General features: G+C 43.2%; 1 protein-coding gene across 1 annotated transcript in view; it reads left to right on the forward strand.

Moving 5' to 3' along the window:
* Positions 1-2,121: 2,121 nt before the first annotated feature.
* LRFN2 (leucine rich repeat and fibronectin type III domain containing 2) overlaps positions 2,122-23,781 on the forward strand; it is a gene marked incomplete at both ends in the record, with an annotated part of 39,927 nt that continues 18,267 nt past the window's right edge. The window contains one exon of the mRNA XM_082480623.1: positions 2,122-3,494. Coding sequence (XP_082336749.1) covers positions 2,122-3,494 — 1,373 coding nt within the window. The remainder of the gene's footprint in view (positions 3,495-23,781) is intronic.

The raw sequence follows: 23,781 nt of genomic DNA on the forward strand, positions 1-23,781 counted from the left end.
AATAGTGATAATGGTACATAATTACTAACATCACACCATGCAGAAAACCTTGCCATAAAGAACATACTATACATAGTTCAGCACTCATAACATCTTGCAGCTTCTACGGCTCCTTCTCACTGACTCATCTTGCACATTCTATAGAGGAGAAACCAAACCACCTTACCCAGGAGAGGAATTGGCCACCTCTGGGCAGAGCTCCAAACACAGGGCCCTAGTTTTCAGTCCGCTCACGGGGAGGTGGAACAAGACCTGTTTAAAGAGTTTAAAAAAAATTACTGAAGTGATAGATTTTGGGTTGTGTTTGGTGTGTGTTACTGGGGGATTAATAATCAACCTTTATAATTTCTTTTAATTATTATAAGACATCTGCATAACTGTCATTTCAGCTGTGTGATGATGTGTAAATAATTGCGATGTGACTTTTTTGTGAAATGCGTTTCTTGCGTCATATGTTTGCTAAAGTTTGAGTGGCTTCGTAGTACTAATTATTGGAGTCCTTACGAGACACTGCGTATTATCCCATCATGCGTACAACAGTAAGAGAACCAGCTTAGGCACAGGCAACTCTCTGCCATCCACTGCTTGGGCACTGGAGGGGCAATTGATGAAGCATGAGGGTGTCTCATCTCTTATTGTGCCGTGACTGCTCGTGAAACACAAGTGCCCAAAACTGCTGAGCATGCGAGCACTTGTGTGACTGAGAAGAAATATGGCATATACCAAGTCCCGAGGAGAGTGATGCAAAGGTACATGGTGAGGTAATGTAGGTTAAATTGAGGCCAAATGGCCACATTGGAAATTATAGCCTGAATCGTGCCTATTGCCACAAGTGAGGGTCTTGGAGTGTAGAACATATTGCCTGGGAAAAAAAGCCTGGGAGCTCCCTTACAAAAATTTAGCTCTTTGTGAACCTGCCCCTTTCCTCAGCGGGAGAATGAGGGTTAAGTATCAGTGAGCTGCCCATTTCTCAGCCCTCCTGGACAGCAGGGTGTGGGCAAGGGAGAGGCAGAAATTTTACCTATGTCCTGCACGTATGGAAGAAGATCAGCGAATCTATGCAAGAAGATATTCCCAAACGTGAAACAGGGCTGCAACTTCTCCTAGCCACAATTGGCCCTCTGAGTTAGCCTGTAAATACGTTTTGTTTATTCTTCAAAGACACATACCCTACAGCTCAAGCTGGAAAAGTATGTGAGAACTGAAAAAAACAAAGGGAGATAATGGTACGAAGGCAAACGGGCAGGATGCAAGAGAGGGCCCTGGACACAGGCGAGAACCCCGCTGTCACTACGACAGAAAGGATTGCAGCGTGAGAGCATGAAGGCATCAGAAAGCTTGCCGGGAGCCTAAGGTAGCATAGGTTTCCTCTGCGTCTCTTCTCCTTCGAGCTGGACGATGTCGTCCTTCCCACAGGTTGGTTGGCTGCAGGGTGAATCCAGGTGACGACTGTGCGATTTCTGCTTCCTCTGCTGCCTATCGTGAGTTTTGTTAGGGGTGGGCAAGTGAACTGACTCGCCCCAGGACTGGCCAGATAATTACATGGTCATTACTAACCACATTACTGAAGAGTAAATATGCAGTTATTTTTATCCATAAAATCAGCTCTTTTGACCCTAAGACTAATTCCACATTATTATGCAGCAGTATGTAATTACTATAAGACAGCTTCTACCCTCAAAGAAACAGGCACTATTCCAAATGAAATCTTTCAAGGTTTTAAGTAAGCCATGCAATCTGACGGCAGGATTTGTCCTCTACCAGCTATCCAATAAAAAATTATAAAAATGTAGCTAGAAAAATAGGTAGTCACAAGACCCTAACACCGGCAGAAGCACTAAACTCCTATCCCATTCAGATTTGTAACCAAACCCACTTTTTTTTTTTTTTTTTTTTTTTTTTTTTAGAAATAAATGCAGTATGTCAAGAAATGTGTCGCTGTAACATTTAACCTTCCTATGCCTATGATTGCTTTAGGTGTGACTCCTGAGAGGAGGCACTGCGGAGTCTCTCTGGAGGTAGATATTAGGTAAAACATAAGAGGAAAGGTAACTATACCATAACTGCTGATGGTCCTTGTAACACTTTTCATTTCTTGCAGGTACTGTTGCGTGATTTACCATGGAAAAATTGCTCTGCAGCATCCTGGTGTTTGGAATGGCTGTCATGGTCAACGCTTGTCCCAAATACTGTGTCTGTCAGAACCTGTCTGAGTCTCTGGGGACTTTGTGTCCCTCCAAAGGTCTCCTGTTTGTACCACTAGACATAGATCGAAGGACTGTTGAACTCCGACTTGGGGGCAACTTTATTATTAATATCACCCGACAGGATTTTGCCAATATGTCTGGACTTGTTGACCTTACTTTGTCCAGGAACACCATCAGTTACATACAGCCCTACTCTTTCACTGACTTGGAGAGCCTTCGGTCTTTACACCTGGACAGCAACAGGCTGCCTGACATTGGAGAGGATATTTTGAGAGGCTTAATTAACCTTCAGCATTTGATTTTAAACAACAACCAGCTAAGCAGCATCTCTGATGAAGCCTTTGAGGATTTTTTGCTGACATTGGAAGACTTAGACCTCTCCTACAATAACCTCCGAAGCATTCCCTGGGAATCTATAAGGAAGATGATAAACTTGCACCAGCTCAGTTTGGATCATAACCTGATAGATTATATTACAGAGGGGACGTTTGCAGATCTTCAGAAATTGGCCAGATTGGATCTAACATCCAATAGACTTCAGAAGCTTCCCCCTGACCCTATATTTGCCAGATCTCAAGTCATTCCATTAGTCGTTACCCCATTTTCTCCACCTTTGTCTCTCAGCTTTGGGGGCAACCCACTACATTGCAACTGTGAGCTGCTGTGGTTAAGGCGACTCGACAGAGATGACGATATGGAAACTTGTGCTTCTCCTCCGGGTCTAAAGGGAAGGTACTTCTGGTATGTACGGGAGGAAGAATTTGTTTGTGAGCCTCCTCTTATTACACAACATACTCACAAGTTGCTGGTTTTAGAAGGGCAAACTGCTACACTGAAATGCAAAGCCATTGGGGATCCCACCCCCATCATTCATTGGGTCGCCCCCGACGACCGTCTCATTGGTAATTCTTCGAGAACAGCTGTCTATGACAATGGCACATTAGATATCCTCATCACCACCTCCAAGGATTATGGGACTTTTACATGCATAGCAGCCAACGCTGCTGGAGAGTCCACCGCAACGATTGAGCTCTCAATTGTTCAGCTCCCCCATCTCAGCAATGGCACAGGCCGAGCAGCCCCACCAAAATCCAGGCTCTCGGACATCACCAGCTCCAGCAAGTCAAATCGCGGAGAAACAAAAGGCCCACCAGAAAGGGCTGTCCTGGTGTCAGATGTGACCACTACCTCAGCTTTGGTCAAGTGGACGGTGAGCAAGTCAGCCCCTCGGGTAAAAATGTATCAGCTGCAGTATAATTGCTCTGATGATGAAGTCCTGATCTACAGGTAAATGCAATTGCTGTTTTGTCCTCTGATGATGGCAGGGGGAATAAAGCAGGATATGAAGTTTTTTACTCTTAGGTCACTGATTTGATTTTGAACGGAGGTAGCACTGCCACTGGTAGCATTAGTGGTGTCTGATAAATTTGCATTGTGTCTGTCAGTTTATCTGTTAGTCTGTTCATCAGTTTCCTACGTCATCCATTACAAATCTCTATCGTATTCATTCTCTAACAACAGTTGTTTTCAGTAGAATTTCCCATTTAGGAAAAAATAGTACTGCAGTTGGTAGCCTCCTTACTAGGCTTAACAAAGAAAGAAAAACTTGACAGACTAGAAGTCAGAAGTTTCCCTTTCCACCTCCTGTAGGTGGGATTGAAACATAGTACTGTGAGAGGAAGCGACGTGGGAGGAAGTTTGTGCTGTCTACCCATAACGCAGGCTCTAATTATTCTGCGATTCAAGATTCGGGTTTGTTAGCAAGAGATTTTTCACCTGTATGATGAAGCTCGTTTCTTACTTCACTAATGTCTGTTTTGCACAACTGTAATGGCTGACAGCTTTGGAGTATTTAATGTTTTATACCATATTAAATGCAAGACGAGATAGAGATAATTTCAAAAGCAAGCCCTGATTCTTCATTATGTTCCACCAGTTCTACAACTTCCTCTGACTTTTAATGATGTAAAGCAAGAGTCATTCTTGTAGCAAATCCAGCTGTGAAAAAGAAAGAAGCAATGAATGTTAGGGATTATAAATGGGTAGGAAACTGCCTAACAGTTACTGCTTTTTGTTTCCGTCTTGGAAGAATGATTGACATAGTATGTTCATGCTAATGATGAATCACTTGAAATCACCCTTTCCTGCTTTTTTATTGCAGAGGAAGCAGTATCAGATGCATTGAGCTAAAGTCTGTCTTTGGGTACATGTGAGCTACCAGCAGAAGTCAGAATCTCAGGGCAAAGTAGAACCAAACACGTAAACCCCTACAGCTTTACAAGCATCCCGAAGCTAGTGGAGAAAAACTGGATCTGGTAGAGGAATAATGGGATTTGGGTTCTGGCTCTAATTTGAGGACAAACTCCAGCCAAAACATAATCAAAGCCATTGATTTCATGGTAGGTAGGCTTGGGGTTATTATCTGCTGGCCTGCAGACTACTCTGTCCTGCAGTGTGAGCTGAGGCACCAGTCAAGTCACGGTGCTCAGCCTCCAGACCCAGAACAGACCTTGCTAGTTTCTTCTTTACCATCGTGTAACTTTTTTTAGCCCGAAAAAGTCAAAATGAGAGGTAGTAAATGCTCATGTGATGTTTTTCACTCACCCTTCTCCTACAATGAAATCTAATTTTAAGGTTGTTTTCAGAACTGAATGTTCAGTTGACATGGACAAAATTTTGTGTCATAAATACTTTTATCTCAATCAGTTGTAGAACAGAAACAATAAAGTGATTTATTTAGCTATTCCAAACTTAGTCACTCTTTGCCAAAAGTAGGAATATTGACCAGCAAGTCCAAAGAATGTTTTTTTTAATTATATTTATTCAAATACTGAAAAAATCTGAGGAAAATCAGTTCTGTTCACCTCCATTCCTCAATTATAAAAATATGTTGAAATAATCAAATGAATTAAGAGGTGCAAATTATTTGCCTTGCTCTGGCTAATGTACTGTGGAACTGGTGTGTTAGCTTTGGGACTTGCAGCTACGTGGAGTAAAGTAGAATGAAAGGATAAGACAAAACTAAGTAACGATGGAGTAATAGGAATAGAATGAAAGAAAATATGCTAGCGTCAGTTTTTCCTGAGGCAAAGCTTTTGGCAAAAACTCGACAGCATTTAAGATCTTGAGCCCAGTGGAAGTCTAAAAGAATACTCTGAAAGAGGTGTATAGTCATATGACACTGTATAGTGAATTTGGCTCAGAAAGAGACAGTGGTGGAGGTTGTCAGGCGTCGGAAATGATTGGATGTGTTGATTTTCTGAGGAGGAGGATGGCCGGGGTAAATAAAGCAAACCACGCAGAAGTGAAGCCGTGCAATCTAGTAGCTGGAGGGGTGAGAATCAGGTGCCATGGGCAGAAATGAGAGAAAGATGCCACCTTGCCAGCCTGGTCTGGAAGAACAAGTGGCTGTCAAGGTGTCGGGAACCCTAAATTCTTAGGCTTCCCCTGGTGCTGCCTCTCAGTGAAGTTTTGGCCCTTTGTTGCTTTACTTGGTTGTGGCTCAGTTTTCCAGAAGCACAGTGAGGACAGTGCTATTTCCATCATTCTCCCATCAGGCCTTTTTTGAGTATTCATTGATGATACATAGCTCTTTTCATTCACAGCTCTCAAAAGCACTTCACCAAAGAAAACAAATTTTATTTCTCTACATTTCGCACTGGGGAAAAATGAAGCATAGAAAGATGAAGTGAATTGTCCATCGTCTGAGAGTTAATCAGTGGCACTCATAATAACCAAACCAGCTCTTGTGACTTTCAGCCAGGGAACCACTCAGTCCCTTAGAGTTAATTAACTAAAGCTGTTTTGCTTTAATTGGTCAGATACATGTCACTGCAATGAGCGTGTAGAAAAACCTAAGGGAAAAGGATTTCTACGGCAGTCTGCTCTATAAAATGCTGCGTATGTGCTAAATGGGATGTGATACTGCTTAGCTGCTAAAATGATGGGCACTTAATATACATTAAGATACGTCAGTATGCCAGGACTGAGGCACGCTGGCTGTGCTCAGCTTGAAGGAATTCTGCTTCGCTACTGAGAAATGTATGCACAAAAGACAAAAGTTTGCTGCATTCCCTGCTAAGCACTTTTCATTAACATTGTACTTAGTGAAAGAGTGAAAGCAGAAGTTCTTCCCTCCCCATTGATATTAACAGCTGTCCTGATCATTACCCAGGACACCAGTCCTGTTCCCACTTCCATCCCAGCTGCGGTCTTCCACTTGCAGGAGCTGTAGATGTTACAAAGTGGACCACGATGGAGTGGAATGGCCCCATGAAAATTCAGCGGTGTGTGAGATAGTAGCAAGTGTTGTCTGTTGGGCCTCCTGATTTCGCTAAGCTGAAGTGGTATCAGAATCTGAAATTTGGCTCTGGATACACCAGTGCCATCATAATGAGGATTACCAGGAGGAGCACCGTTTGTCTGCTTTCCCCATCTGACCTTCACTTGTATTTGTAGCTTGTTGTTAAAAACAAGCTAGCAACATGTTTTTATCTCTTTCAGTGGATTCAAGATGCATGCTTCTGCTACTGATGCAATGAGCACGGTCCTGGATCAGCGCTCTGTTCCACACGCCTTCCCAGAGTGAGAAGGAGAAGCTGAAGGGAAGGGAGCAATAGCTTGTGCAAATGTCTCAGAGGAAACTTGGTCAATGTCAACTTGCAAAGACAATGTCTGCCCCTAACATAGGCACCCAATCAATAACCTAAGGCTGCTCAGAGGTGACATTCTATATTATCTTTTCCACATCATTGGCAGAAGGGAACATTCCCTCTTTAATGGAGCATGCACTTAACTCTTAGTGGTATCTCAAGAGCTTCCTTTTTGTGCCTTGACCTGTGCTCAAATTGAAAAAGATCCTACAACAGGGGCCTGTGCTGGAGTTGTGTCACAAGCAGGTGAACACCATTGCTTGACTGATCTATGTGTGCTCCCAATGAGCTCTTTCTCTCTCTCTGACTTGTCCTTGCACTGTTTTTAGTAATCCTGCTGTCAAGATAATGATATTGTTTCACCTGGAACAGAACCAGGATTCCTCTCTTTCTAGGCAGAGTGAAAGGAAAGCTTGTTTTGCTTTTGGTTTGGTTTGTTGTGGTTTTTTTTGACATGCTTTTCTTGGATATATTTCTTGTTTTCTATTTTTCACCTTTTCTGATATATGTTGCGTGTTCGTTCTAACTTTTCTTTCCTCTTCACTCTCCTTAACTGTCCTATTCACCTTTGTGCTGCTCAAACCCACGCTACCCTGGACGGAGAAAATGGAAATTGTTGGTCATGTTATGAAGCCAGCAGGTGTGAGAGTGAGAAGATAATAGATTGCTATCTATGTTTTCTGTTCATATACAAAGGTTATGAGAGCAGGCCCTTTTAAAGTGGGAATTAAAATTTCTCTGAGAACTGCAAGTAATTTTTTTAACCACTTAATAAGGTCCCTGGACTGGCACATGTAGCCATGATTCCTGTTGCCCCAGTTCAGCAAACTACATATACATGGGCAGTGATGGGATGCACCCGGGAGTGCTGAGGTATCTGGCTTGATGTCAGTGTGAGGCCATTAACTTTGAACAATCATGGCACTTGGGAAAGATGCCTGAGGACTGAAAGAAAACAAATATCACTTCTGTCTTCAGAACAGGCAAGAAGGAGGACCCAGGGAACTACAGGCCAGTCAGTGTCACCTCAATCACTGGGAAGGTGATGGAGCAACTAATCCTGGGAACCATTTCCAGGGACATGATAGACAAGAGGTGACTGGGAGTCATCAGCATGGATTCACAAAGTCATGCTTGACAAACCTGATAACTTTTTATGGTGAAATAACTAGGTTGGTAGAAAAGGCGAGAGCAGATGTCTACCTTCACTTCACTAAGGCTTTCGACGCAGTCTCATAAGATCCCTGTAAAGAAGCTGATGAAGTATGGGCTGGATGAGCAGTGAGATGGATTTAAAACTAGCCAAACAGCTGAGTAAAGAGGCTTGTTATCAGTGGCATGAAGTCTAGTTGGAGACCAGTAAGAGTATACCCAAGAATCAATATTGGTCCACAACCTATTTATCATCCAATCCTAATTAATATCTTCGTTAACGACCTGTATGATGGAGCAGAGTGTACCATTAACTATTTTGCTGATGACACAAAACTGTGAGGAGTGACTGGTAGACCGGTGTCATGCTGTCATTCAAAGGGACCTTGACAGGCTTGAGAAATGGGCTGCGAGGAACCCCTTGATATTCAACAAAAGGAAATCCCAAGTCCTGTCCCTGAGGAGGAATAACCCCATGCACCAGATATTCTGGGCTTCTGGCTGGGAAGCAGCTTTGCAGAAAAGGACTTGGGGATCCCGGTGGACGTGAGATTGAACATAAGCCAGTGATGTGCCCTTGTCATAATGAAGGCTATTGGTATCCTGGGCTGCATTAGGAGTGTAATCTGCAGGGTGGGAGAGCTGATCCTCTGGTGAGGCCACAGCTGAAGTACTGTGTCCAGTTCTTGCTTCTCAGTACAACAGAGATGGGCATATTGGAGAGAGCCCAGCAAAGAGCCACTTAGATGATTAAGGATCTGGAGCTCCTCACATATGAGGAAAGGCTGAAAGACCTGTGACTGTTCAGCCTGGAAAAAAGAAAGTTCAGGGGGGAAATCATCAATGTGTTCCCCTCTGAAGTGAGGGTGTAAGAAAACAAGAGTCAGGCTTTTTTCAGTGGTACCCAGTGCCAGGACAAGAGGCACCAGCTGAAGGTGCACAGGAGGTTCCATCTGAACATCAGGAAACACTATTTTATTGTGATGGTGACTGAGCACTGGCACAGGTGGCCCAGAGAGGTGGTAGAGCCTCTATTCTTGTAGATACTAGAAAGCCATGTGGACATGAACCTGGGCAACTGGGTCTAGGTGGCCTTGCTGGAGCAGGGGGATTGCACAAGATGACCTCCAGAGGTTCCTGCTATCCTCAACCATTCTGTGGTTCTGTAATCCTGAGTGCCACACAGGTGGGCACTTCCTTTGACACTGTGAGCTAATTGTTGAAGAAAAGGTATTTGTAATTGTCCCACTAGAAAAGTACAATAAAATTTGGAAAGGCCAGAGCCAATTGAATTTGGGTATGCTTAGACAGTTACGTGGGTTTTAATACAGCAACCTTTTCATTCTTTCATCCTTTTCTGTAATATAAATCACCCTTAAACACACACTAATGACAGTAAATGTGTATTGTACCCATCACTTTTCACCAAGGCCACAAGTTTGTTACAAAATGCACAATTGAAAATCACTTCTTATTTGAAGGAAAAACACGCAGGAAGAGTAACCAATGTCCAACAGAGAAAGGGGCGGATGAAGACGAGAGGTCTGCAAAACAATGTCTGTCCTTCAACTCAGGGTTAAAGGAGCAAACACTAGGACACCTGCTTTATCATAGAAATCCTACCTGCTCCTGCGAAAGTTAAGAGTACATTATTTTCAGTCCAGACTCTCCTTTCAAAAGTGTTTGAGACGTTTAAGGGCATCAGACTTATGATCAGTGCAACTTAAGCACTGGCATACTTAATTTGTTTTGAATAAGAGATTGAATTGAAATATACACATCTGGAAAATAGTATCTTTGGGGCTCAGTGTTCCACCTGTAACCTGGGCTGGTAGCACTGCCTTGCTTCAGAGGGATAAACGCATGAGAAAATACCGTGGAACCAGGAGCCCACATAAATGAATAGGGAGACTGTTGCTTTGAAGTCATTGTGTGGTCTGCAGCAACAGGGAGAGTCATGAATGATTAAGATGGAGCGTTACATAACTGCAACACTTGAATTCAAGTAAGGCATCTGGGGACAGAAATTGTGTCTTTTTTTATGTGTAGAGCACCCGACATGATGGGGGACCAAATCTCAGTTTTGGCCATCGGGCATTGGTGTAATATATAAATTCACCACCATTTCAAAAGATGAATAAATCTGCAAGTGTTTTGTAGAACTTCCCAGGTCACACTGAGCCTGCTGGCTGTGTTTTGAATTAAAGCAATGATGCAGCCACTTAAAAATGTGCATCCGAAGTGCGACACTGCCATTGGATTTATGAGAGATTTAGGTCTGTTTTATTTTGTGGTATTTCGTACTAAGAGTGATAAAAAACAACTGTACAAATTAAGAATTACTGTAGCACTATAGTCTCCCTAGCTTATAAATCCAGCACTGGAAAAAAAATAAGTATTTTATATATCTCTGAAAGCTTATTTTTTCCATATATATTTTATGTAGCAGGCAGTCTAAGCATTAAAATATGAATAAATGGCTCCACATCTCCAGTCTATTTAAACAATGGTGCCATGGATTTGATTACTTAAACAATATAACCATGATTTACATTTACACAGCTCCTTTTACTGCAAGTGCTTCACAGACTGGCTGAGCAGAGATCACTCCACCAACCACTGCTATCCTGTCACCTCTCAGTTAAATATTAGCTGCAGTTTGGCAGTCAGGTGATAGTGCAACTCCATTTTATGAGCAAAAAATAACTTCAGCGTTTGCACTTATGGATACTTTAACCTAGGTAGGAAGTAATTAACTGACTTTGAATTTCCCACAGCATAGTGGGATAAATATATCCATGCACTCTTCTAATCAGTTGCATGTCCATAAGAAAATGCTTTATGACTCAGGTCCTGCAAACTTCAGAAATATCGAAGTTGTGTGAGGATGTTCTCTCAAACAGCAGTGCCACACTGAACACCGTGCATCAGAGTGGATGTTGCTGTCTATATTGCTAATGTTTTTTGCAACAAAAGCCTATTGTGTGGAGGTCTACCACTAAAGGCTGAAAACAGAGGAAGCCCTGCCCTGCTGCTGTTAGGGCAAATAAGCTCAACAACCTGATGCTGTAGTAAAGTGTGATTACATTATCTTCTCTCTGAGGAAAGTTAGAAATACATAGTTCTGGTAATTTTAGAAAAGGCAGAGGATCGACTTATTTTGAAAGGCCAAAACACCCATCTTTACTCATGATTTGGACAGTGGGTTCATATGGATCGTAGACTCATAGAATGGTTTGGGTTGGAAGGGACCTTAAAGATCATCTAGTTCCAACCCTCCTGCCATGCACAGGGACACCTTCCACTAGACCTGGTTGCTCAAAGACCCATCCAACCTGGCTTTGAACACCTCAAAGGATGGGACATCCACAACTTCCCTAGGAAACCTGTTCCAGTGTGTCACCACCATCACAGTAAAGAATTTCTTCCTGTTATCTAATGTAAATCTACCCTCTTCCAGTTTAAAACTCTTACCTCTTGTCCTATCACTACACTCTCTGATAAAGAGTCCCCCCCCATCTTCTCTGTAGGCCCCCTTTAGGTACTGGAAGGCTGCAATAAGGTCTTCCTGGAGCCTTCTCTTCTCCAGGCTGAACACCACCAAGTCTCTCAGCCTGTCTTCATAGGAGAGGTGCTCCAGCCTTCTGATCATCTTTGTGGCCCTCTTTTGGACTCACTCCAACAGGTCCATGTTCTTCTTATGTTGAGGGCCCCAGAGCTGGATGCAGTACTCCAGGTGGGGTCTCACCAGAGCAGAGTTGAGGGGCAGAATCACCTCCCTCAACCTGCTGGCCACACTTCTTATGATGCAGCCCAGGATGCGGTTGGCTTTCTGGGCTGTGAGCACACATTGCCGGCTCATGTTGAGCTTCTCATCAACCAACACCCCCAAGTCCTTCTCCTTAGGGCTGTTCTCAATCCATTCTCCACCCAGTTTGTATTTGTGCTTGGGATTGCCCTGACTCACCTGCAGGACCTTGCACTTGGCCTTGTTGAACTTAATGAGGTTTTCATGGGCCAACCTCTAAAGCCTATCCAGGTCCCTCTGGATGGCATCCCTTCCCTCCAGAGTGTCGACTGCACCACACAGCTTGGTGTCTTAAGCAAACTTGCTGAGGGTGCACTCAGATGAAGACTTATGGGTAAATGCGTGCCACTCTTCTACCCCTTTTTCAGTTCTACCCTTGTCTCCAACCTGGCTAGGTACTGACCTTCCTCCATGGTGCACAGTTGGTGCAAAAACCCCTCCTCACCCTCAACACGTGAACTGAGCTATTCTGGTTGCATTGTAACCAGGATACAAACCTTGATTTGGTCAAAGCATTTATATATTTAAACACCGAATAAAACAAGCAATGGGAGGAAGGACATCACATGAAGACATTAATCATCATGTATTAATCATTTGTATTTGACAGGTTGAGACAGCAACTGTGTAAAAATAAAAATGTGAAGTCACAGTCCCAAAGAGAAGCAAAATTTATATAAGCAGAGCAGGGGAAAGTCCGACATGAACATTCGGTACTTCAGGTCATTTGAGACTGGTTTGCAGCAGTAGTGTGCATTGACTTCTCGAGGATACTCAGCAAGTGCAGACTTGGTGAAAGGCATCAGACATAACGAAGAAGATGCTTCACAGAAGCATGTATTCTGGGATTATGGGGTTTTATTTGCTTTTGATGAAAAAAATTTCATCTAGCCTTTTCTGTTTATTTTGTCTCTCTTAATGGGAGAAGTACAGGGACAAAGCCTATTTCAGTGTTGGTTTTTGTTTGTTTGCTTGTGGGTTTTTTTCTCCTTTTTTTCCCCCCCTTTGCAATATGAGAAATCTTTGAAAAATAAATAAAATGCATTCAAATGACAAAAATGACATGTATTGCCAGATAGGGATGTGGAAAGTAGAAGTATAAGTTATGAAATAAATATAAATATAATAAAAATACAAAAATAAGCCAGAATTAAAGAAAAGTAGATGTACATCTTAGTATCATCACTAAAGTTGTCCTAGATTGTTGTGACAAACTGTCATCCACCTGATGCTTGTACAGAAACTAATGAGAAATCCGTTGGTCATAGCCCGTCCAGTTCCTCATGAGCAGAGGCAGACCATGCAAACACTACCCAGACCAGTGTCTTCTTGCTTGATAACCACCACAGAAATACAAAGTACTAAACAGCCACTTATCTTTAGTGGAGATATGTCCCTTTATGTGGGTATGTGAGAAGCACGAGAGAGGGCACTTTTCACCCACGCTGGAGTACCCCAGCAGAGCAGAGAAGGGCAGTACAGCATCTTTCGCTGACTTGGAGGCATTCCCATTCTCTTCGAAGTTTAACAACTGTCAAATAACATTTAGTGAGGTATGCGGAGAGGTTGTATGCTGCAGCTCTACCCCTGAGCTCTGCCTCCGGAGCTGAATGCAAAGGCAAAGAGCCCGATTCTCATCTCAGCCCCTGTTGTGCTGCTGGGAGGTAATCCCACCACAGCCAAGGGTATTGCACAGAGTGGAAAGGAAATCAGAATCAGTTTTCGGCACAAGACAGCAGTAGTCCCATTTTATCTCTGCTGCTAATTATTTATTTAGCTCATCAAAGGCTCAGCATTTTTACTTGAGGGGAATTCGGGATGAGCTAATGCTTGCCCATAACATCTGCCACATCCCCTCTCTTAGCTGCTCTGAACACAAATGCCAGGAGCTGTCCCCACCCCTCATTGCAATAACGAGCTACACATCTGATGCCAAAATGAACTATTGAAAGAAGACTTTGATTAAGCTTCAGGTGAGTCAACAATTTGATGTCTAAATGAAAAGTTTTAACATATTCAGATTAATACCATTCTTGAATATTAAGAAGCTGGCACACAGCTGCACAGTTACCATTATCTTTCCTATTTTAAATCTAGGGCAAACTTACAGCAGTTCATGTGCTGCTCTGGGAAAAAAAAAAACAAAAACAAAAACAAAAAAAAAAAAAACAAAACAAAACAAAACAAAAAAAAACCAAACAAAAAACTGTTGCCATTTGCTGACTGCTTAGCAGGTACAACCTCCCATGTCATTCGTAGTCATGCAAAGTAATAATAGCAGTGATAGTTACAAATGTTAACTGATCAAATGCTTAACTAAAGGCTCAGAAACGGGTAGCCACCATTGGCTGTGATGGGCTTTGGTTCAGCCTGAAAATCTTGCATTTTTGGGATTACCATTATTTTCTAGAGAGGCAGGTGGAGGAAGGAGGAGGTTAAATCGTTTGCCGAAGGTAATTCAATAAGCCAGTGGAAGAAACAACATGCCTACAGAGTCACAGCTGGAAGTAGTCCTGATTTAGCTTTCAATGTGTTCCTAATAAAGTCCTTCCTCACATTTAAAATCTGATAATTTTCCCTCATAAAGTCATGACTTGGGGAGGAAATATAGCATTCTTGGTGTTGTTACTGTTGTTAAATATAGGTTATAAATCTGTTTGACTCAGGAAAGGCATATTCAACAGTATCAAACTCAGATCAGGGCTGAGCTGCGAGCCTGTACCTGTACAACAGAAGTGTGTCGTCTCCTTAAAGGAATAGTGAAAACAACGAGGCTTGATTTCCTCCATAGTTTATATACGTCATTCAGATTTAAGCACCCAAGATGCTCCACTTGGTGTCCGATTTTTCACTTTTTCAGGTGGTGCTTGCAACAGGCTCGCAACACTCTTCGCCTCTCTGGTGCTGATCCATTTAGTTCCAGGTGGTATCAGAGATCTACTCTTCTCTCTTCCTCATTTTGGGCCACAGCTACTGATATCTGGGTCCTTTTAGGAGGCGTGAAAAAATTACCAGTGACAGAGCGTGACAACTACTCCTAGCCTTTCCAAATCTGCATCTGAGAACTTCCTCCCTCCCCTCACTTCACCCTTCATGTTAACTAGGACGCCAGCAATCCAGGTAATCTAAGAAATCTCCTTCAGGAGCGGTGACCCTCTAGTAAAAGCAGGGGCTGAAAACTAGCTGCTTCAGGGAGAGGATGATTTATTTTTATCCACGGGTGTTTTGCAAGAGAGTTACAAGTGAAAAAGAAAAGCTTAAAAGCATATTGTATTCCTAAAACATACCGAGTTCCTAAAATTTGCCTTGCCAGTTTGAGATCATTCTGCTTAACTTAGCTCCCACTTGCTCACGCGCAACTCCAGGCTGTGGGTAGGTGAGACAGGGTGCCTTGACAGCTCCTGCCTCCCCAGCCATCTGACACCCTTCCCCATACAGCTCCCCTCTCAAGTCACAGGAAGCCTTTTTACCCATTTCAAAGTTGTCTGTCTCTTAGATTTTTTGGTAGGAGGTACTTGGAGGTGGGCACCTGCTCCTCCTGCAGCAGGTTCCTAATACTCCTTGTCTCTCCAGCACTGACCAGTTAAGTTCTGACCGTGGGCATTGTTTTGGGGTTTGTGCAAAAACTTATGTTAATTTTTTTTATGTAGGACTATTTTAACTATCAAATTCATGAGATAGGACAAGGAGGATGGCAGAGGGAGAATAACTCAAAGTTATTCTAGCCAAGACCTAGTGCTTTACTTCACTGCCGTAGCTGCAGACTCACCTATCTAATTGCTTGTTCTGAATTTCCCATTATACCCTCTCTCTTTCACGTCAGGTGTTCTGCTTGTACGCTCAGGTTGTTTTCAGAAAAAAAAAAAAGTACTTTTTTGTACAATGATTGCACTGGTTAACCCTAACATATGATAGAAATGATACAGCTTGTTTCTTTAGAGAAATCACTTAAGACTCATCATTTGAAATATATAGAACTGAAAAAGACTCATCACTGGAAAAATAAAAAAGAAGAATACACTAGATTAAATAAATTATATAGTAAGTCTTAATTACCTTTAGCTCCTACAGGCCTGGTTATTTTTGGATCTGCCTGTAATAGCCAGATTTCCTGAGCAAAATATATGCACTCAGAGTGAGCAAAAATCATTCTTTTCAGGTGATCTAGTGCAAGGTGAATGCAACATTTGTTTCTCATTTAAACCTATTTTGAGGCTTTAATTGAGATGTTGATTGTAAGAAGTCTTTGTGTTAATGCTCCGGTCAGGGAAGGATGAAAGAGGAGGATTTCAGACAAGCTGAGGACCTTTAAACTTGAGATAGAAATCAGATTCGTACTCCATGTAAGTTTTTGAATGTTGCAAATTTTCAATGAAGGTTTGTACTACAAGGAAGTCATTTATCTTTTCTTTGTTCTTGAAAGGGCACAGAAGAAACATAGCTTAAATTTTCAATGGTAAAAAAAGAGAATGTGAAGTAATAGATGTCTTTGAAAGCATGATATGGGTTATTTCATTGTCATATTACCCTTTTCCCCAAAATGTGTCTTGTCTTACAGTCTAATATGAAGGCAGTACAGGCATGTACCCTGTAATCCTTAATAATCTATAAAAGGGCCAAGCACAAAGGTAGTCCAATCCTAACCGAGGAGAACAGGCTAGTACTGCAGTCTAAAGAAACCTTGAAGCTATAGTGCCACTGAGAAATTTCTATGCTTAAAATGAAATGTTCTGGTTTTCATAGCGGAGAAAAGGCAGCCCAGCCCAGCGGGCTGATCTGCCCTGGTGCCGCAGCCCTGCTGATGTCTCAGAGTCACAACGTGATCATATAGGGTCCCGAGTGTTTGACAAGAACCCCACAAAGTGACGCTGTCTAGAAAGGAATTGGGAATTGGCTTCAGCCTTTGGCGGAGGGCACTGTAGAGTGGAAGCAAAATCAGCTCTGTGCCATGGTAACAGAAAGGGCTGCATTGGTGCTGAGCGAGAGAGAGAGGTACCAAGCCTGGCATCCTCGGATGGGAAAGAGCTTATCCGCTAGGGCCTACAGCTGTGCTTTAGGGCCAAAAAATCCCTGTAGACGGCAAGGTAAACCTTTACTGTAACCCCCGTCCATTCAGCTGCTCCTGGGTTACAGATTAGTTTATTTGCAGAGATGAACCGTTTGAGACAGCCAGCACTAGGTGTGAATTTGTGCTGAATTTGGCCATCTGTCCTCCCTCCCCTTCCCCTTGCATCACTTTGAACTTGCCTAGGTTTAGATTTTGTAATATATTTATTACCTCATAGTTTACTTCATTTTGACTAGAAAACAAATAAAAGAGCTGTTTGCTTCCCCCCCCCCCCCCCCTTTTTCTTTTTTAATTATCTGTTTGTTTATTTAATCGGCTTGGATTGTGGAACTGGTTCTTATGTAGATACCCCAAACCGTGCTTGGAATTTTTCTCAGAATGGGGATTGCACAAGGCAGTAGCTGCCCAATAGACATACGGGCAGCTGACAGCATCAAGGCACCCCACCAGCAGCTCTGTCGTCTGGCAGATTGCCTCAGAGAGTCAGGCTTGATGAATCAGTCCTTCTGCCAGTGCTGGGAGGGTGGGGGACGTCCGCGCCTCTTCTGCAGAAGGCTGCTGCAGAATGAGAAAGAGGCACAGCAGCGATCACTGAGCCTCCCCGCGCGTTGTACCGCAGCGTTGGGACAGCAACGTCCAGGTGAACTTGAATCTTGCTCATTTGAGTGTGTAGAGGCAGAATTTCAGCTTGGTTACTCCGGGGCAAGGATGCGTCACTGGCTGGGTAGCTGCTCTTCTCTCCGCGGCGTGCAGATGTTCACAGCCTGGGAGGAATTTGGCAGCTCTGCCAAGGTTTGGCATGGGAGAAGGGAGGAGGAATGAAGGTAACTGGCGTGAAACCAGCCCATCTCTCTGTGCCTCTTCACTCTCATCCCTAAAAAGGAGCCAGATGTTTGTGTAAGCTGAGCAGGGAAGGGAGCCAAGGGGACCCCTGCTTCTCTCCTTCACCCCTTGATCCTTGCAGCCTCCTCTGGTTGCTGTTTCAGTCAATGACGTGACAGTGCCCTAATGGGCACAAGCTTGAACATAGGAAGTTCCATCTTAACATGAGGAGGAACTTCTTCACTTTGAGGGTAGTGGAGCACTGGAACAAGCTGCCCAGAGAGGTGGTGGAGTCTCCCACTCTGGAGACATTCAAAACCCACCTGGACGCTGTCCTGTGCAACCTGTTGTAGGTGACCCTACTCTGGCAGGGGGGTTGGACTAGATGATCTCCAGAGGTTCCTTCCAACCCTGACTATTCTGTGATTCTGTGAATGGCCACCATGGAAGGAGTCACCTTCAGATCCTGACCCTTCTCATCCAGGGCCTTGTAGCACCTGGGGTGGCTTCTGTCTGCTGACTGAGCAGAGGGCAGCGACAGCCCCATCTTCTCTGGGCAGTGTCAGACAAACCTCCTTCACTCTCAGTGGCACTAGCGAAGCTGCAGTCTTTCTGCTGGAAAACCAGTGCAGAAGTAGCTCTGAGGGACACTTACCAATTGTACGATTTGCTTAGGGAGATGAGCCACATCGAGGCTATATGTATAGCTAGTAGTTTAAATTCTGTTTTCTTTCTCTGGGGACGCTGACACCTGTTATGAGGTGAAGGACTGTTTGCAAAGGGAAGGATGAAATAAAACACTGGGAGCAGGATTCACGCCTGTGAAGAGTGTTAACAAAAGCCTGAGGGACTGTAACAGTCCCACATCAGGGCTCAGTGCTCACCTTTGTACAACACCAGGTTGGAGTGGGATCAAGAGGTGGTGAAACCTTATGCTATACAAACTCCGGTTAATGGAAGCATACGAGGTTTTAGCTGCTTGGATTTTTTCCCCCACTAAAACATAATATTGTTGTTTGTTTCACCTTTTCTCTTTGGTTTTCCCATCCATGCTGTCTCATGGTAGATAATTATATTGGCTGTGGTTTAATTAGCTAATTATGCCAGAGCTGGAGTATTTTTCAGAGTAAATCCTTTTATTTAGTTATTCTTAAGCAGCTTCCATTTGGGTTCTGTCCTAGGATTTTCTTGGTATTTCACTGAGTTGTAGCACAGGTGTTTATAACTGGTTTCACTGGGGTTTATGAATATGTTGGTTATCCAAGTGGAGTGCAAGGAATAGCACTCTGGAGGGCAGAGGTGGCAGACTCACTGCTTCCACTGTGTGTACGTGGGATTGTGCTGTAGACAATTTTCTTACTTCTTCTTTCTTGGCACCCCTTGGACATGGCTAGTCACAGTAACAAGGCCAGAGCTTTGACAAAACACTTGGGAACCTGCATTTACTGTGGACTTTGTCAGGATCGTGCTGTAGCTCAAGGTGGCCAAGCTGTGACCTTACAGCTGCATGGTGCTGAAAAGTTTCCAGCTTTGTTAGTCATGGGGACCCACCTCCTGGCAGTTTGCTGGTCCCCATACCTTCCCAGTTAAGACTGGGTTCACATGCTTGGAGAGCTTCATGTCCAACAGTTAGTGAAACTGTGTATGTCTGCACTAGGTTAAGACCTGTTTTCTACCCCTGTTTACATGATTTCAGTCCAGAAACTTTGCATGTTTTTAAGGTAGCAAAGGGAGTCCAGGAAAAGCCACAGAAGCCGAGTCCTTCTTCCTACTTAGAGAAAGTCCCTGAGGACATGATCTGCAAATGTTTTCCTGGCTTCTGCCATTTTCCTCTCTTCTGCTTAACCCTGGTTAAACTTGTTGGTGACAGCGAGGCATACACTCAAAAGAGCTGCGGGTTGCTTTTCAAATCAGGTCACATTTACTAGTTCCCAAACAAGAGATGTTATCTTGGGAAGACTGATGCTAGTACCTCAGTTTACCCAAAGCAAACTTTAATCTTCAATATAATGGAACAGAACCACAAAGTAATTGATTGCTCCTTACATTGAACAAGGAGTAGATTTTAAAACTAATTAAAAAAAAAAAAAAAGGTTCACGCTCGTTGGTCTCACAGTCACTGCAGCAGTGTGCAACATCTGTCTAGCACCCCCCCAACCACCTGCCCCTGCAAAGGTTATGAAGAAGCAAACCATATATCAACTCAGTTTTATTTTCTAGCCCTGTTTAAAATGGAATAAACCCTGGAATATCTGTCCCGTGGGAAATTCCAATATTGCAACATCTGTTTCTGTCAAGAATCAAGCTGAAAATTCTCCATAACAGTTGCTTTGTTTGTTTATGGAAAGAAAACTCTAAAAGTATTTCATTTGGAAGCGTGGAAATGTTGCTATCAGTCTCTTTGTGGATGTTAAAGCTTTGGGAGTGACAGCCCCATCCCCACCATACTTCATGCCTCTTGGGGAGTTATTCTCCTCCTGGAAGCAAAGCTCCCTATATTCATCACTTTGTTCTCTCTCCCCTTGCCACAGAGGTCCTCCTTCCTTGCGTATTGTCCCTGCTTTCAGCCCCTGCAGTGGCAAAGGGGCGGTCAGGGAGAAGGGCTGGAAGGAGATCATCCCTCAGGTGCCAGGGGGAGGAAAAGCATTGTGGCTCCCCACAGCAATAGCTTTCATTTTAATTTTCCTGACGAGACAAGGAAAAACTGGATCTAGCAGAAAGCCCTATTTTAACACTAAAAATGTGTTTCATTTGAGGTATCTGACCAGCTTTGCTGTCAGAATACCAAGGTTTTGCTAGATGCATCTAGTGTTAGTGCCTGTAAGAGGTTTGAACGTGTAGTCTGAGAGACATCCAACTGATGCAAAATACTCGTGCACTTTACGTGAGCTCTCTCGGGGAGGGAATGATTTGGCCTGAGCAATTAATCCCCCTTCCAGACAAAAACCGAATGGCTCTGCCTTATGCAGCCCAGCTGCAGGAGCCGAAAACCTCCATCTGAAGTTTGTATCCTGGGAGCTGTCGCATTTTTCAGTCATTCTCCAGCACTAGCAGTAGATACGGCACTCGTCCCACCCCAGCCTCACCCTCCCCGCCAAGGTTTGCACTCCAGTGAAGCAATAAGCCCTTACATTTTCAGATGTTTTGCTCAGTTTTGAGTGCATGATGTTTTGTCTTTTTCCTTGCAGTGACAGCACAGCTTACCAGGTGACACACGTTGCTGTTTATCTGCAGCGCTGTCTCTTGCATGTTGTTTTAATGACAGTTCAAAAAGGCAGAGAGCTGCACAACATTTAGCTAAAGGCAGAGGAATGAAGATGGAAGATACAATATGAAAAGGGTGACGTATGTGAATACATAAAAAGGTACATGAAGGCAGAGGGATCAATTTCAGGAAAAAAATTCTTTATCTTTCCTCCCCGTTTGCATTCCCAAATATGAATTACGTGTAACTTTGCTTAATGCAATCTTTATTTCTTTTCATGTTGTTCCCCTATGGATTTTTCTACAAATCAAGAGATGAGTAGAGCTAAGTCACAACAGACCACTTGTCAGGACTGGATCCTCTTTTTCCGCTTGTGATGTAATACATGACCAGACTGAGATTTCTTCAGCGTTATTTTCTATTCAGAATTATCAAGCTGGAGGTTTTGTGAGACTTTTTGCAAACTGGTGCAATTATGAGACCTATAAGTTTTTATTTTCCTGTGCAGAGATTGTTTTGTTTAAATGTTTCTGCTAGATAAATCATTTGGCACTGTGTTTTATGACTTGACTGGCTCTTTATCCTTGTGCTCTCTTTTCTCACCCCACTATTTTGAGACGCTTTTTATGCTAACCATTATTTTACTGAGCACAGGTAGATGAATATGTACTTTGGATACAGTTTCATCAGTCAACACAGGATGTTCCTGATACACGTACCTATCATACACATAATGGCAACTACACTTGAGATGAGATAATTCCAAGTGGAAGCAACCTGCCATGAGGACTCAGAGATAAGAAATGCAATATTGCTTCCAAGGATGGGTTAACACACACAGTTCTCTAAAAATTCAGTATTTTCTCTACTCCGGCATAGGGGTAACATGAGGTGCTTTCTTTTGCTGTAGAGCAGGCCAGGAATGGAAGCAGAACAGCCTTTTCTGTGGGTTCCAGTCCTGTTTTGCATCCTCAGAAGCTATGGAAGTTTCACTGCTGTTCAGTCAGATTTGGATAAGCACCAAAACTTGCCAGAGACTGACTATTCAAAGAAACATTCAAGCTTTTCTCAATTAGGCCATTGCTAATTCTAAATATATAGAGGTAGAACAACTTAGAACATTGTGGATCTTTTTCCCCTGAAATGAAAAGTGAAATTATACAACATGTAAGAAAAATATGTAGGAAATAGTATTCTATTTCATTAAAATTTTAAGAGTTTTCACTGAAAAACAAGCAGTAAAAAAGAGCTTCCTAAGTTCTGCTTTTAAAAATGGATAGCTGAAAAGGCTTATTTTTTTTTCCTTTAACCTGTGAACACTCTTATTTAAAATAAAACTACTTTATTTTAATATTTTTATTTTTTTTTAATAAACCACAGCTTCTGAGAACTATGGGGGACTTTTCTGTTGTGAGTCCGTGAAAGCTCTGTTAAACTTCAGAGCGGAACTTCATGGTGTGTAGCTGAGAGTTCCTACAGTTAGCATTTTGGCAATCTCACGTGCCTTCTGTTTTGCTTACGAAAAAGTTGAGTGTAGTTGACAACCTACACAAACAGACTGCCTGGCTCCCCAGGAGAGGTTTCCGCACCACCTAGCTCCGGCATCTAGTTTAGGCAGCGATTGCGGAGGCAGCTCAAGGAGGGTTGCCCTTCCTCCTCTCGCCAGCTCCAGCGCGCCGTCAGGTCGGCGTGACAGCCACTGTCCCTTTCCCTGGGGCTCACGCCTCAGATGGGCCGGTGAGCTGGACTCACCGCAGCCCAGGCAGCAGGGCTGCCCCCCCGTATTGCCAAGATGGTCCATAGTGGTAGATTTTGAGCTCTGGCCAGCCGGGAAGGTGGAGCTTTTAGTGGCTGAGCCATTTGTAGGTGATGCACTAGCCTAAACATAGTCTAGCTCTCTCTGACAGATGAATTTCTTCTACAGAGCTATCAGAAACAAAAACTTTTGGTGGTTAAAACCGGCAGATATATCTCTGAGTGACGTGACTGATACACTACTCCCACAGACAGTCCTTCTGAAGGCTGGTTCGTGATGTTATTATACAGCGGCTTTTGGGATAAATCGTGTGCTTCAGAATGCGCTTCCCAGCACAACTCCAAATGAAATGACTGCCACAGATGCAGATACTGTAGACAATCAGTGATGTCTGCCTGTCTGACATTTTCTTCCTGCAAAGCGAACAGCAGTGAACGGAGTATAAAAAGTGACAATAACCAGCCTTAAGTTATTTCTCTGATTTCTCTGTTGGTGATCTGGTTTTCCCTCTCTTGTGTTACATGCACATATTAATCTGCAAACTATAGCCTGACTTGTGAAGAAACTCCTAGAGAGCTGGCAATTTTTTGTTGGCTTGGAAGGATTTATGGATTTATCTGTTCCAGGGATGTTCCATCATTCTCAAATGCTGAAATTTTGAGTGAGTTATGGCCCTGAGGAGAGGGAAATGCAACTATTAATCATTGGCAGCAATGGGATATCCTCCATGGGCATCATGTGCCTTTGTCAGTAGATCACAGAACTGCTGTTGACCTTGAATGGAGCAAAGTAAAAGATAAAGGTCATCTTTATTTCATCTACACAACAGAAGTTTTGAAAATGGCTTGCCATGAAAGCATTAAAGATCTGCTGCACAAAACCCTTGGGCTGAATGGCACTGGCTTCCCCCACAGACTTTCTGATGATGAAGGTGTTAGCAGAGGCACAGTAGAAACGAACACGCTAAGCTGAAAAGACACTGGTTTTATGTTCTTCGGTGTTCATGTGGTCCTGTGGCCTTCAGGAAAAGCTTCTAAATGTTTGGGGGGGGTTTCTATGTCTCTTTTAATAGTGATAAAAACACAAAGTAGTACCTCACAGTCACAGGCAC

This window comes from Vanellus vanellus (assembly GCF_965231255.1).
Source record: "Vanellus vanellus genome assembly, chromosome: 3".
Taxonomy (NCBI): Eukaryota; Metazoa; Chordata; class Aves; order Charadriiformes; family Charadriidae; genus Vanellus; species Vanellus vanellus.